This window comes from Bombina bombina, chromosome 2, assembly GCF_027579735.1.
Source record: "Bombina bombina isolate aBomBom1 chromosome 2, aBomBom1.pri, whole genome shotgun sequence".
NCBI classification, from domain to species: domain Eukaryota; kingdom Metazoa; phylum Chordata; class Amphibia; order Anura; family Bombinatoridae; genus Bombina; species Bombina bombina.
Window position 1 is genome coordinate 165,001,385 of NC_069500.1, and position 17,515 is coordinate 165,018,899.

Here is a 17,515-nt window from a genome sequence, read left to right on the forward strand (position 1 = left end):
ATCCAAAACCAGCTGAGGTGCAATCAGTGTAGGCGTAGAAACACGAAAAACAGAACAAACAACACAGGTGGTTCTGTATTTAAAATTAAATGAAAGAGCTCACTTGTAGTGCACTCATCTGTTACCAGTGGATAATGAGCTCATCAGATATAGAGGTCATTGTCTCATCAGTAAAGTGGAAAAGAAAGCAAGAAAGAAAGGCCGTACCTTGTGAATAGTTCCTAACTTTATTAAAGGGAAATAAAGCCTAATACTTTTCTTGAGTCAGTTAGAGCATGCAGTTATAAACAACTTAATTCTGTTTGCAACCTTTTTTGAAGGAACAGCAATGCACTACTGGGAACTAACTCGGTGAACCAATGACAAAAGTCATATACATACAGTCACCAATCGGCAGTTGTCTCTTTAAATATATTAATAAGTAATAGTAAAAACAGCAGGGTTATTCTTTCAACATAAGACACCAAGCTGTTCTGTAATTTGAAGAGCATATAGGTGGCTGTAGCTTTGTGAGGGGAGTATTTTTACATTTTTGCTAAAAAGTACAGTACATTAAACATTTAGGACCAAATTACAAGGGGGGCCAACAGTTACGCAATAGCGATAAGGGATTTATCACGGGTGCTGGTATTACAAGTTGAAAGTAAACGTGATTGCATGAGCGCAATTCAGGTTAAGGCAAATTGGTAAACGCGTCCTCAGAGCTCTGTTTAACTGTTTAGCAAAACAAAAAAGTGTCACAAAATGCATCAAAAATACATTACAAAGTACAGTTACACTCATAATAACACAGTATAATAAAAAATATTCTAAAACAATATTGCACAAAAAAGTTATAAGGGCTCAGGTGTTAGGAAAAAAAAGGCTGCACAGGGCTTTAACAAAGATATACACACATATACATGTATAAATATGTTTATGTATGTATGATATGTGTGTACTTTTGTATATATGTATTTATATGTGTATTTATATGTGTATATATGTATTTATAAGTGTATATATGTATTTATATGTGTATTTATGTATTTATATGTATTAATAAGTGTATATATGTATTTATAAGTGTATATGTATATTTATATGTGTATATATGTATTTATATGTGTATATATGTATTTATAAGCGTACATATGTATTTATAAGTGTATTTATGTATTTATATGTGTATATATGTATTTATATGTGTATATATGTATTTATAAGTGTTTTTATGTATTTATGCATTTAAAGACATATGTACACTTATAAATACATATGTACATAGCAGGGGTGTCAATCATCCCGATCGTATCTGATCGGGATGATTGCTGTCTGCTGCCCCAGAGGTGGCGTGTAAGTTAAGGAGCAGTGGTCTTAAGACGGCTCGCGCGGAAACTGCTGCATTCCAGGATGTTACATCGGCCCCAATGTATGAAATGCTACACCATCATATCCCTTGTCACTTTGAATTTTCAGTCTAGGTATTTTTGAGCCACTTTCCTGTCTTTTTTGTTTTCTGCCAATATCTAACAACTTTCTACAGATATTTAGAGAATAAAAAAAGGAAATCTACTATGTGCTGTCTTTTTCAACCAGTGTAGAGGTTAATCATCAACACATATATTATTTCTGATATAGTTGTGTATGTTGCTCACTTCTTTGCATCTTTTTGTCATGTATTTATTTTATTGTTCAATCTTCTTTTTTTTCCAGCATAGGAGCTTTGATTGGACTTGGAATTGCAGCACTGGTTTTGTTAGCTTTCATCATCAGTGTCTGTGTTCTTTGTTATTTATTTCTGTATACAAAGCCACAAAGAATAGATACTGGCCTGAAGCTACAACACTCAGGATCGTCATCGTCATATAAAGGTATGTTTAGATCAGTTATATAGAGTTATTTAAGTTCCCTTTGCAAACCATCAATAAATGCTCATCCTATCATTCAATTTTGCACTGGTGAACAAAACCTAAAATATATATTTTTGAAATAGAATTATATGATGTATATTTTACTACATGAGAAGTTCTTTTAGCTTTTTTTCCATGCTCAATATCACATAGCATAACCGAGCTTCATAATTACTATATAAATACTCAAAATGCATTTATTTATTAACCAAACACATTTTTTTTTTAATATTTTATTTATATCCAGAAGTGTACAAAATTACAAGAAGAGCATAAAAAGAAAAGAAAAAAAAAACGGCAAGAACAGACTCTTAGTCTATTGCGCCACGCAGGGCCCGATAACATATAAAATACCATTAGACACTTGTCCTGCATATTTACATACATCTTGACAATTCAGTATAACTTCAAATAAATGCCACACTACTGGGACTTTTTTATAATTATAATCCTAGACCTAAGAAACTAACAAAAACAAAAGCAGAAAAAGAAAAGAGAGAAAAGAAAGCAAGAGAAAAAAAAAAAGATTGCTCTCTCTCACACCCCCGACCCCCCGTCCCCCAACCTCAGAGGAGATGCTGTCTCCAAAATTTGGGGTACCTGTCTGATTCCGCTGACTTGCGGAAATGACTTAGTATCTGTAGCTGAACCTCTCTAGGCTGCGCTAAAATGACTTTATCCCATTTTGCTAGATATTTAGTTAATTTTATTTCCGTGAGTATTACTGGATCAAATTGTTCTACCAATATTTGATATTGGATATTGCGTGTAACAGAGGCTATCGTGGGCACTTCTCTATCCTTCCAAACACATCTTATGCCTAAAACATATTTATCTTTATGATGCAAAAAAAATAAAATAATAGATTTTGCTACTGGACAAAGGTAATGCGGCCCACAGTGCGGAGCAAGTCACATATAGCTGTCAATATGCTGCAACAAAATAGGGATAAGGGTAGAAAAAGAAGTTGCTCATGTAACAGTAAATTCATATTTTAAAATTGTTGTTCTAATATTTTACAGCTTTTTTTTTATTATATTTCAGCAATATACTTAGATACATGAGGGTTACCTGGCTTAGTATCTTTACATGCATTAGGTGTATATTTAATTTATTATTCTTTTGCTTTCAAAAATATAATTGAGATTATGTTTTCTTTGTGGGCTTTGATAGTGACAGGTTTGACAACCAGGTAGCTGTCAATCGGTATCTTGTCTGCCATTACACTTGCGACATCTAGCAACTAATAGTAACAGGAGGCTCTATTGCATTATTGAAACATTATTGAGAAAGTACCTGATTGTGCCTGCTGGTATTTTGCCCAGCAATGCCTTTGTAAAAATAAATTATCCATCATATTGACTTTACCCCTCACTAAAATAAACCTAATTGAGCCTAGTAGAGATAGAGGGGCTTAATTATCAAGTTCCATAACTGGTCCGCTGCCTCTGAGGATGCGGTCTGCAATCCGCCCGATCCTATACAATCGGGCTGATTCTGGTGAACTGCTTGTGCAATGTTAAATGCAGACAGCGTATGCTGTCGGCATTCAGCGATGTCTATGGAACATGATACGCTACAGTGTATCATGTCGCACAGACATTGATAAATTGGCTCTAGAGAGTATATAATATGGCTAGAATGATTTATGTTATTTCTGATGTATACAACATGGCTACTTAGATTAAATTTCTGGTATATTCTAGATACACAGATCCCACCTGCATATCCTCTTTAGGAATGTGACTGTCTGTACTAGGTTGTACATTGCACTCATTGTGACTACTTTTCTTTTAGCATGTATTATATGTACATCGCATGCAGCCTTATGTTGAAAAGATTTCTATTACACATCATCTTTCTGTCTCTTGATTTCACACCACCTGCTGTATTTGAATCTATCATTTGCTTTAACCGGTTTCTTGACATTCAAGGAAGAAATATAAAAAAAGTATATTGACTAATTTAAAGGAGCATTAACATTGCACAAGAGGTTTCTTGTGCAATGTTGTTCCCTGTTCTGACTCAACCAATTGCACTAGAGCAGGGAATGTCAGTCACCCCAAAAGAACGAGTGTCTGGGTGATGCCACTTCTAAGGTGTCGGAGAGGAAAAAGAAGCGGTTTCTGTTTTTATAAATATGTGCAGCTGGGTCACTTATGTGAACCTGATCCACATAGCCCAAAAAGTTGCGTATGCAGCATAATAAATCTACATCAATGTATAATCCAGCGACTATCACAACTATTCATACAACCCTACCACAATAATCCTTCTTTTACATGATCCCCAGTCCAAGATACCCCAATAGCTACATAATTAACCATAACAAAAATTTCTCAACAATATCACACCACCATCTAATTAAGCTCCACCTTAAGACTATTACTAATAATTAATATTATTAATAACTACTACTGTAGTTATACCGTGCTAAATTGACAGGGGGCAGAATCTCCTCATTAGCTGGGATAGCGAGCATCAGAGTGTTAATTAAAAGGACCACTAAATACAGTAGAATTACATAATAAAATGACAAGGCAATAACACCTACTCCGAATTTCAAATAAGCAGTAGAATTTTTTCTGGCAAATGTATTTTTTATCCCCCTGTATCATGTGACAGACATCTGCCAATCACAGACTAGTATACATATATCCTTTGGGCTTGTAAACACTGCTCAATAGGAGATTGTTCCCTAGAAAGTGTGTATATATAATAAAGACTGTGCAAATTGGAAAGTCTCTTAAAACTGCATGCAATGGGGAGGATTTAATAAGCAGCGGTTGCTGCTTTATCTGCCCGTAGGTTCTGGATTGCCAGAAACAGCAGTTAAGAAGCAGTGATCGTAAGATATGATTGGGATTGACACCCCCTGCTAGCGGCCAATTGCCCACAAATGTGCAGGGGGCGGCATTGCACAAGCATTTCACAAGAAATGCTTGTGCAATGTTAAATTCCGACAGCGTATGCTGTTGGCATTTGGCGACGTCAGGCGGACATGGTTCGCAATACCAAATCATGTCTGCCCCACATTTGGTAAGTTGACCCCTATATCTGAATCATAAAAGTTTATTTTGACTTGAGTGTCCCTTTAAGCTACTATCAAAAATGTAATGATGCAAGTATGGAAATATACTGGGTAATTGCTGGGGGGTTTAGAGCATACTATTAATTTGCATGTAACAAAAATACAATAAAATTATAGCACAAAAGGGTTTTCAAAAGTCTTAATATTGCTTTGTATTAACATTGACGTCAATAACAGAGAAATACAATTTAACAGCTGTCAAAATTGGTGTAATGTCACAAAACAATGTAAAATGTATTATGTTTAAGATATTGCTTTAGAAATAAACACATCATGCTATGTTCAGAAAGGAAAACAACTACCAGTTATAACTTCAGACTTGCTAATCACTCTGTTTAATAATTGTGAGCATTATTGGAACAAGGGGAAAAGGGGTTAAAATAAGATGTAGGGATTGTACACAAAGCATTCGTTTGGAAAGAACTGTCTAATTGTGTTTATAAGCTTAGGCAATTACACCAATTATCCAGCATCATTATAGGTGCTATTCATTTTATGAACTCTGCTAACTTCTGAAATACATTCCTTCTGCTCCACGCTTCTTTGGAAGGGCAATTCAGCCCCAGTCACAAATACACAGCTAAGTTAGCCTCTCACAATCAGCATATGAGCATAGGCACCAATCATTGGCCATGTTCATCTTTTCAGCAAAAGTGGACTTTAACTATGTGCTTAAATATTTGTGGGCGTTAAACACAAAGTTATATTCAAACAATAGTAATAATAAAGTCGCACGCTAATGGTATCAAGGTCAAGCGATATTGGTTATCACGCCTGCATTATCATTAGAACGCTACTTGCAATCTGGTCCTATATTTTTAGTTATAAGGGGAAGCAATTAAAGGAGTGAAATGGAAGAAATTGGCAATAAAAAAAAATGTTTTATATAAATTAATAAAGAGTATAATAATTTATAATAATGTTACCGTTATGAATTCTTTCTATAGCATTTAGTTTTCCGTGACATTTTGGCATTGTTATTTCACATACGTTGCTCTAATGCTTACATTTCAAAGTATAGTCCTATCTGCCCACTAACAAGCCATGTGTCCCATGTACAAAGCTGGTACAGACAAGATTCTCTATGTGAGAACTTGTCCGCCCGGCTTTGCATCATTGTCTGTGTCCGCTGACCAGATGTATCATCACACAGCCACTTGAGTATGTAATGCCGCCCCTTCTCTTGCAAGAACAATAGTGTGACAGAAGGGCCTGTCAATCACCCCGAACGAATGTGCTCGAGGTGATTTCTATCCGCCAATTTAGAGGTGGAACAGATGGTAAGGAGCAGTAGAAACCAGGCTCACTCCGCAAGGGCAACATGGCAGCATTCGCTTATTAATACATGGTGCTCCGTGTCTTAAGGGCAACATAGTTGATATACAGTTATTCATTGCTCAGTAATCTGTTGTTATCCAAGGGAATCCTAAAAATCTGAACTTTTAGTGGATCTTCAGAACTGAAATCTTGCTCTGATGCAATTCTCTACCATATAATTGATCATACGAAAAAAACATTAACGCTATTCCTGACAGTATAAAACTCTAGGTAAAAAAGACTGATATGAAGTATCATACCTAATGAGGTAGTGGGGGCTGGGAAGATTACATAGATTTATGTGTAATGATTATTGGACAGTAGTGGAAGATATGTGTTTTTGTGCTATGAAAGTACTGTGAATCTCAAAATTATTTCATGAACCTCTATCTTATTCACAAATCTATACATCACATATGGCCTTGGATCTTAACCTCTGATACATGTACCCTTGGGGTACCTGGAGCATTGGCAATTTGCCCTAATGCAGCTAAGGTAAGCATGCATTTTATCACATAAATCAGTATTTCTCGGTTTTACCATCAAGCAACAATAACAGACCAGATTGTATTTCCCTTCCTTGGCTGGTTAGCTGCACACTCACCTGTGCTCAGACAGGGAAATCCTTTAAATCTGTTCGGTTAAAGACATTTAAGGACTAGAGTTGATAACCGCTGATAAAAAGTGTGTCACAGGGAAAGTGTATATGAGCTAGATAAAGGCCACAGTGAAATATCACAAGGAAATTAAGCCATATTAAAATGTGCCATTTAAAGTATTTTATAGCCTAGTATGCTACAATGAAATGAGCCTGATAAGCTGCATATGTTATGAAGTAAGATGCAGAAATGTGGTTATTGGTTACATGAATTTTTACTTTCCTCATTATTGACTAGATTAGAAGCAGTAAAAGAATTCTCTGGTAAAACAATTTACCCGAGAATGGTTAGCGTGACTGACTATATTTTCAAAGGATATCTCAACCACACTAAATAGTGCTCATATTACAAGCTGAAAGTGCAACCCGATATTGCACTAGAATATTTAGCGCAACTTGAGACCTATAGTAAAGTGTAAAGGTTATTAATGTATGTCATAAAATACATCCAAAAAATATTAAAATGGATTATTACACTCATATTTACACTTTTTAATTAAAAGATATCATTTAAATGTTGATACAAATAGTTTAAAAAGGCAAAAAGGGGATATGGTATATGGCAAGGTGTCTGACTGGAAAGGGCTCCAATCTATGTATATAGAAGTGCAAGTTCAGTATGGCCTAGCACTCTCGACGACCTTTAAACTCCATTTGGATAATATAGCCTAACTGTTGCTCTGATAGTGGCAGGTTCTCATTCTTTCTCTCTTTCTTTCTTTCTTTCTTTCTTTCTCCCTTTCTTTCTCTTTTTCTTTTTTTCTTCCTTCCCCTTATCTTTTTCTTTTCTCTCCTTTTTCTTTTCTTTTTCTATTTTTTCTTCTTATTCTCTGTTTCCTATCTTCTTCCTAGTCTCACCTCTTTTCAATCTCCCTATAAATTTTGTGCATTTTTTGTATTTTTTTGTTTTTTCTATGTTTCTTGTCGCATGCTCTTTAGGTTTATTTTTGGTTTAATTTTTGCCCGTTTTACTTATGTTTTTATTATTTATTTTTTATTTTATTTATTTATTTTATATTTATTTTTTTCTTAGTTTAATTTGAATTTACTTCTTGTTCCTCTGCATATCTATATTAGTATTTTCATGCTATACCTCCTTTAAGCATATGTGAAATATGATATGCTTTGAGAGTGTGCAGCTAATATCAGCAGAGTGATTAGCATTCATTGCTTAACATATTTATTAGCGAATAGACGGTATAACTGTTCTGCAAATAATTAGTTGATCTTTTGTATGGTTTGCAGACATTTTTAACATGGTTTAGTATTTACTTATTTAAAGTACGGTCTAGTCAATTTGTTGTAGTGCATACTGATTGTATTTAATAGTTTGTTTTTAAGTAAAGTTTCGTAGCACAGGTGTTAGTTATGTCTAAAATTACATGGTAATGGTTATTGACAAATGCTGGCAGGTTTCTAGGCAACGGACTCCGTCTGATGACACGCACACCGGGCCACGCACCTGCTAGACTTCACATGTGGGTTGATTGTTAATGAGGTAAGAGGGTATTTAAATCCTTGCTTAAGGTTTGGTTAACTTGATTGTCTGAAGACGGGGAGTGTTTCCCAGAATATTACACATAAGGTGAATAAAGTGTTTTCACCCCTTGTTAAATCCGGTGAGTGCCTTCTATTTTTTTTTATATTTATATATATATATATATATATATATATATATATATATATATATATATATATACATACATACACACACATACGGCTAGATTTGGAGTTTTGTCAGTAACGACCCGAAAAACTAACGCCGGCTTTTTTCTGGCCGCACCATAAAAATAACTCTGGTATTGAGAGTCCACATAAAGGCTGCGTTAGGCTCCAAAAAAGGAGCGTAGAGCATTTTTAACGCAGCTTCAACTCTCGATACCAGAGTTGCTTACGCAAGCGGCCAGCCTCAAAAACGTGCTCGTGCACGATTCTCCCATAGGAAACAATGGGGCTGTTTGAGCTGAAAAAAACCTAACACCTGCAAAAAAGCCACGTTCAGCTCCTAACGCAGCCCCATTGTTTGCTATGCGGAAACACTTCCTACGTCTGCACCTAACACTCTAACATGTACCCCGAGTCTAAACACCCCTAACCTTACACTTATTAACCCCTAATCTGCCGCCCCCGCTATCGCTGACCCCTGCATATTATTATTAATCCCTAATCTGCCGCTCCGTAAACCGCCGCTACTTACATTATCCCTATGTACCCCTAATCTGCTGCCCTAACATCGCCGACCCCTATATTATATTTATTAACCCCTAATCTGCCCCCCACAACGTCGCCTCCACCTGCCTACACTTATTAACCCCTAATCTGCCGACCGGACCTGAGCGCTACTATAATAAAGTTATTAACCCCTAATCCGCCTCACTAACCCTATAATAAATAGTATTAACCCCTAATCTGCCCTCCCTAACATCGCCAACACCTAACTTCAATTATTAACCCCTAATCTGCCGACTGGAGCTCACCGCTATTCTAATAAATGTATTAACCCCTAAAGCTAAGTCTAACCCTAACACTAACACCCCCCTAAGTTAAATATAATTTACATCTAACGAAATTAATTAACTCTTATTAAATAAATTATTCCTATTTAAAGCTAAATACTTACCTGTAAAATAAATCCTAATATAGCTACAATATAAATTATAATTATATTATAGCTATTTTAGGATTTATATTTATTTTACAGGTAACTTTGTATTTATTTTAACCAGGTACAATAGCTATTAAATAGTTAAGAACTATTTAATAGCTAAAATAGTTAAAATAATTACAAAATTACCTGTAAAATAAATCCTAACCTAAGTTACAATTAAACCTAACACTACACTATCAATAAATTAATTAAATAAACTACCTACAATTACCTACAATTAACCTAACACTACACTATCAATAAATTAATTAAATACAATTCCTACAAATAAATACAATTAAATAAACTAGCTAAAGTACAAAAAATAAAAAAGAACTAAGTTACAAAAAATAAAAAAATATTTACAAACATAATAAAAATATTACAACAATTTTAAACTAATTACACCTACTCTAAGCCCCCTAATAAAATAACAAAGCCCCCCAAAATAAAAAAATGCCCTACCCTATTCTAAATTACTAAAGTTCAAAGCTCTTTTACCTTACCAGCCCTGAACAGGGCCCTTTGCGGGGCATGCCCCAAAGAATTCAGCTCTTTTGCCTGTAAAAAAAAACATACAATACCCCCCCAACATTACAACCCACCACCCACATACCTCTAATCTAACCCAAACCCCCCTTAAATAAACCTAACACTAAGCCCCTGAAGATCTTCCTACCTTATCTTCACCATACCAGGTTCACCGATCCGTCCTGAAGAGCTCCTCCGATGTCCTGATCCAAGCCCAAGCGGGGGGCTGAAGAGGTCCATGATCCGGCTGAAGTCTTCATCCAAGCGGGAGCTGAAGAGGTCCATGATCCGGATCCGATCAGCCAATAGAATGCGAGCTCAATCTGATTGGCTGATTGGATCAGCCAATCGGATTGAACTTGATTCTGATTGGCTGATTCCATCAGCCAATAAGAATATTCCTACCTTAATTCCGATTGGCTGATAGAATCCTATCAGCCAATCGGAATTCGAGGGACGCCATCTTGGATGACATCCCTTAAAGGAACCGTCATTCGGCTAGTAGGCGTCGGGAGAAGAGGATGTTCCGCGTCGGAGGTCTGCAAGATGGATCCGGAAGAAAGAAGATTGAAGATGCCTTTGATAGAAGACTTCATCCGGATCATGGACCTCTTCAGCTCCCGCTTGGATGAAGACTTCATCCGGATCATGGACCTCTTCAGCTCCCGCTTGGATGAAGACTTCATCCGGATCATGGACCTCTTCAGCTCCCGCTTGGATGAAGACTTCAGCCGGATCATGGACCTCTTCAGCCCCCCGCTTGGGCTTGGATCAGGACATCGGAGGAGCTCTTCAGGATGGATCGGTGAACCTGGCAGGGTGAAGATAAGGTAGGAAGATCTTCAGGGGCTTAGTGTTAGGTTTATTTAAGGGGGGTTTGGGTTAGATTAGGGGTATGTGGGTGGTGGGTTGTAATGTTGGGGGGGGTATTGTATGTTTTTTTTTACAGGCAAAAGAGCTGAATTCTTTGGGGCATGCCCCGCAAAGGGCCCTGTTCAGGGCTGGTAAGGTAAAAGAGCTTTGAACTTTAGTAATTTAGAATAGGGTAGGGCATTTTTTTATTTTGGGGGGCTTTGTTATTTTATTAGGGGGCTTAGAGTAGGTGTAATTAGTTTAAAATTGTTGTAATATTTTTATTATGTTTGTAAATATTTTTTTATTTTTTGTAACTTAGTTCTTTTTTATTTTTTGTACTTTAGCTAGTTTATTTAATTGTATTTATTTGTAGGAATTGTATTTAATTAATTTATTGATAGTGTAGTGTTAGGTTAATTGTAGGTAATTGTAGGTAGTTTATTTAATTAATTTATTGATAGTGTAGTGTTAGGTTTAATTGTAACTTAGGTTAGGATTTATTTTACAGGTAATTTTGTAATTATTTTAACTAGGTAGCTATTAAATAGTTATTAACTATTTAATAGCTATTGTACCTGGTTAAAATAAATACAAAGTTACCTGTAAAATAAATATAAATCCTAAAATAGCTATAATATAATTATAATTTATATTGTAGCTATATTAGGATTTATTTTACAGGTAAGTATTTATCTTTAAATAGGAATAATTTATTTAATAACAGATAATTAATTTCGTCAGATGTAAATTATATTTAACTTAGGGGGGTGTTAGTGTTAGGGTTAGACTTAGCTTTAGGGGTTAATACATTTATTAGAATAGCGGTGAGCTCCGGTCGGCAGATTAGGGGTTAATAAGTGTAGGCAGGTGGAGGCGACGTTGTGGGGGGCAGATTAGGGGTTAATAAATATAATATAGGGGTCGGCGGTGTTAGGGGCAGCAGATTAGGGGTACATAAGGATAACGTAGGTGGCGGCGTTTTGCGGTCAGCAGCTTAGGGGTTAATAAGTGTAGGTAGGTGGAGGCGACATTGTGGGGGGCAGGTTAGGGGTTAATAAATATAATATAGGGGTCGGCGGTGTTAGGGGCAGCAGATTAGGGGTACATAAGGATAACGTAGGTGGCGGTCGGCAGATTAGGGGTTAAAAAAAATTAATCGAGTTGCGGCGATGTGGGGGGACCTCGGTTTAGGGGTACATAGGTAGTTTATGGGTGTTAGTGTACTTTAGAGCACAGTAGTTAAGAGCTTTATAAACCGGCGTTAGCCCAGAAAGCTCTTAACTACTGACTTTTTTCCTGCGGCTGGAGTTTTGTCGTTAGATGTCTAACGCTCACTTCAGACACGACTCTAAATACCGGAGTTAGAAAGATCCCATTGAAAAGATAGGATACGCAATTTACGTAAGGGGATCTGCGGTATGGAAAAGTTGCGGCTGAAAAGTGAGCGTTAGACCCTATTTTGAGTGATTCCAAATACCGGCGGTAGCCTAAAACCAGCGTTAGGAGCCTCTAACGCTGGTTTTCACGGCTAACGCCAAACTCCAAATCTAGGCCATAGACTTTTGAACCCCTTCCTAGTTAAATAGCTTGAAACACGCAATATCATTTTAATTCAATTTTAATATGTTTTGAATAGAAATACTTGAAACCCCTATATTCTTAGAAAAAAATGTATATATATATATATATATATATATATATATATACACAATATATATTTCTCTATATCTTTATATCTGTTTATATTCATATAGATATATAGGTAAAGATATATATTTGACAAAAAATATTATTTATATATATATATTTAAAAATAAAAAGAATAATTTCTTCTAAGTGAAGAACATAGTAATGTGAAGTATTCCTAATGTACCTTCGTCTTTAGCAAAGTTGATGTAGCACAGTATCTGCAGCGAGCTACATAGAAGTCTATGGGGAGAAGGAGTCGAAGTCGCAATATCCTAAGTCCTGAAGTTAGCATGACTAAGTATTTCTCCTGCGTGCTAACTTATTACTTTCAACTTGTAATACCCATGCTAATTTTTTTATTTGAGCGCAGTTAGCTTGTAGCCTGGGCCTTTATGTTTTTTGTTTTTTTTTTCGAAAGTGACATGCTATTAACCCTTTAAGGACACAGCTTTCAGTTTGCTCAATTGTTTTATGACGGAAAAATTCTGTCATATGTCCTTAAGAGGTTAAAAGGGACAGTCTAGGCCAAAATAAACTTTCAAGATTCAGATAGAGCATGTAATTTTAAACAATTTTCCAATTTACTTTTATCACCAATTTTGCTTTGTTCTCTTGGTATTCTTAGTTGAAAGCTTAACCTAGGGGGTTCATATGCTAATTTCTTAGACCTTGAAGCCCACCTCTTTCAGATTGCATTTTAACAGTTTTTCACCACTAGAGGGTGTTAGTTCACGTATTTCATATAGATAACACTGTGCTCGTGCACGAGAAGTTATCTGGGAGCAGGCACTGATTGGCTAGACTGCAAGTCTGTCAAAAGAACTGAAATAAAGGGGCAGTTTGCAGAGGCTTAGATACAAGATAATCACAGAGGTTAAAAGTATATTAATATAACTGTTAGTTATGCAAAACTGGGAAATGGGTAATAAAGGGATTATCTATCTTTTAAAAGAATAAAAATTCTGGTGTAGACTGTCCCTTTAAAGAACTGTATATATGCTGTATGTGTGTGTTTTATATGGCAGCAGTTTTGCAAGAATGTTATCCATTTGCAAGAGCTCTATTTTTGCCATGTAGTGCTTACGGATGGGCTAATGTGTAAATTTCCGAATTCGAATGTTAGAACGAATGTTATTACCGAAATTCAATATTATAAATCCGAATGTTGATAAGAACGAATATTCTTAAAAATTCAATCATCGAATGCTATTTACAGTTTTCGAATGTCACTTTCGAATTTGAATGTTTATAATTATATTGAATGTCCACGTTCGAAATTTTGAATTTTATTTTCTATTTAACAAATACTGTTCAGAAGTTCAATAGTTCATGTAGTAGGGAAGGAATCTAGTAAATTGTTACATAATAGATACAAATATATCATTTCGAATGTTTCTCTATAGAATAGTGCATAATTCGAATATTACATTTAAAGAAAGCATTAGAAATACTATTACAAATCTAAATTCTAATTTCTAATTTTTCGTAAAAAATATTTTTTTCAAATGTAATCGTAAAATTCGAAACCGAACATTCAAAAATTGAATGTTAGAATGTTAAGTAAACATTTGTTTAATTTTTCGAATGTTGCGAAACATTCGCCCATCCCTAGTAGTGCTTCAGACACCTATCTACTGTACATATCTCTTCAATGAAGATTACAATGGAATCAAAGCAAATTAGATAATAGAAGTAAATTAACTTTTTTGTGTGTGTGCTCTGAATCACAAAATAAAAATGTTGTGTTTTATATCCCTTTAAACACTATAATAAGGGCCAGATTACAAGTGGAGCACAAACACTTTACTAAAGGGATATTTGCGCTCCACTTTGTAATACCAACACACAAGGACACGTTCGCAATGCAATGAAGCATTGCACTCACAAGAGCCTTGTTCTGATGTCATCATACACAGTGCAGAAACTACATGCAGTGAAGGGGGTAATTCACGCAGGGAAGGGCAGCAAATTTAAATATATATGTACTGGTCTTAAAGCCCGTTACATGGGCCAAAATTACTTCTCCCTCATCCCCCCTCCCTGCCTCTCTCAACTTTTTTTTCTGTAGCGTAGCTGTCCCACCCGCTCTCGCCCCCCTCCAGCGATGATCCACCCACCCCCACCCTCCTAACACTCCCATGCCACCAACTTAGCCTCATAGTGGTCCCACCCACTCCGGCCCCTCTCCAGCGATAATCCTCCCACTCACCTCCCTCTTAACCCTCCCACGTAAGGCATTGCGGTCTTTTCTTGCACAGACACGCACCATTGTTCCTCACGTGCCACTACTGAGCCTCGCAGCGGGTAGTCTCCTACCAATCGCCGGACCCTGCTTCTTACAGCCAGGTATGTTTGTCCACGATGCAGTCTCTACTGTGCATGACTGCATCGGACAAACATACCTGACCTTTTCTAATATAGGATATGCTTATATACACATATTACCACATAAATATATATGTATATAAGCATATACATATATATTTACAGGGAACACAAAGTTCCCATAGACTGCAATGTAAAGGCACTTTTAGTGCCTTTTTTTCTAACACCCCACACCCTGTGATAAATGCAGTTTTTTGTTTTTTAAAATGCTACTATTTTTAAAAAAGCACTAAACACTGTATTTTGGGGGCAATTGGGGGTCATTTTAAAAATTAAACAGAGGTCTGACCTCTGGTTAATTTTTTGAGCACTAATTGCAGTAGCAATAACCAGTCGCTTGTAATGGCTGGTTATTTATTGCTCGCCCGTAAATGGGCAAATTTGCCTGTTTACGGGCATATGATATATTAGCGCTCCACTAGCCCTAAATGTGGTAAAGACCATCACCTTGCTGTCATTCAGTGTGTGTATATAATATAGATATATACACACTGTATCTATATACAGTATATATATATATATATATATATATATATATATATATATATATATATAAAAAGCACTATAAATATGTAAATATGCACTCACTGGATTTAAACCACACTCTTTATTATTTACTGACGTTTCGCGGCATTCATCCCTTCCTCAGACCAGACATGGTCTGAGGAAGGGGTGAATGCCCTGAAACGTCACTACATAATAAAGAGTGAGGTATAAATCCAGTGACTGCATATTTATAGTGCTTTGTTTGAAGATTTATGCACCCTGGTCTTGGGACTTTGGCGAGTGGGAGTACACTATCCTGTGTTTATATATATATATATATATATATATATAAAAAATACACTGAATTTGTTAGGGAGAAGGTATAAAAAATCTACTTATTTACTGATTATTATTTGGGTGCAGACCCTGTAACACATATAAATATTTCAAATATCTAGAGAGAAATATTGAAGAGGACACAGTAGTGTTCTCTCCAAAAAAGACAGGGATTTCAGCACTCCATAAATTTAAAAAATATATAATTAAGTCATTACACACATTCAAAAGAATTTATTGGATTTATTTAAAGCAGGTGTTCAACAGGCCTTCGCGCAACCATACAACTTCTGGGTCCCCTAAACCAAAACCACACAAAATTGAATATAAATAAATTTAAATTTATTATCAGTGCAAACAAAAAACAAAAAGAAACAAAAAAACACATACATTTAAAAATACAAAATGTACATTAAATGCATAGATAAAGCTGGCCAGCTCACTCTGAGTTAACACAATGCAGATAAATGCCTAGAAATGGGCTACTGAATTATTAAGCATATATATACAGTTCAGAATAGATTTGCACTCACATCGCAGTAAACATCTGCTTAATGGCCCCTTCTTTAGACCGACAAAATCAAGTGAATGAACAAACAATATATACCCTCATAGACCACACCCCCAACACAAAAATTTAAGTGGTTACCATAGTGACAACAATAATACACAAATGTGACTGGAACTTTTATATATAATAGAATTGTGCAATACTATTTGTGTTAAAATTAAAATGTGTATATTTAAATAGTAGAAATACCATCTGAAAATATACATGTTACTAGATCATCTACTAGATCCTCTAAAATATCGAGTACACTAATATACAAAATGGCAACTGCAGCATTAATTTGAGTCAACCTTTTATCTACCTGTCATGTCCTGTGAATCACAGTCCAAAATAAGCAACAATCATGTAAATATGTGCATCATAAACCTCATATACACAACAGTGTGGGTCTTATCAAAACTTATTACTGTGCGTTGAAGTATGTGTGCTTCGCCTAATCGCCTTATATCCATAATAAGCGGATCAGCAATGAACTTCTAATAGATTCTGTGTATATACATAGTGTGATGCAGAAAGCTAAAAACTATCTGAGATCCTGATATTAGCACGTCCTAGACTTTTACTCAAGAGCTAACGTTACTTTTATAACTAAAAGTGTTATTGATTTAGCTTGAGTGATGTTAGCACACATAACAATAGTACTCCATTTGTAATCAAAACCCTTTTTTATTACTCCCTTTATCTTTAGTCTATTAGCTTCTTTATTCTTTCCACTTGTTCCAGGGGTTTAGCAGGTCCTGCTTTTGTGCAATGTTACATTTTCCCTCGCAATTCTGCATCACAAGTGTTGATTGTAGACGGACAGTTTATCTACTTGAGAACTTGTCTGCCTGCAATCTTGATAATTTGTCCCTTCAGTAGTCTGATATTGTTTCTTTAAAGGACAATCTACACCAGAATTGCTATTGTTTTATTACTGATTCCCAAGTTTTGTATAAGCAACACAGTTATATTAATACACTTTTTACCTCTGTGATTACCTTGTATCTAAGCATCTTCTGAGTTGTGCTGACTCTTAAACAACTCCACAGGCGTGAGCTCAATGTTATCTATATGG

At 35.7% G+C, this 17,515-nt stretch overlaps 1 protein-coding gene across 1 annotated transcript in view; it reads left to right on the forward strand.

The window, feature by feature from the left end:
* Positions 1 to 17,515, forward strand: part of SHISAL2B (shisa like 2B) — a 478,734-nt gene that overhangs the window by 341,026 nt on the left and 120,193 nt on the right. Inside the window, exon 2 of the mRNA XM_053699696.1 lies at positions 1,696 to 1,853. Coding sequence (XP_053555671.1) covers positions 1,696 to 1,853 — 158 coding nt within the window. The remainder of the gene's footprint in view (positions 1 to 1,695; positions 1,854 to 17,515) is intronic.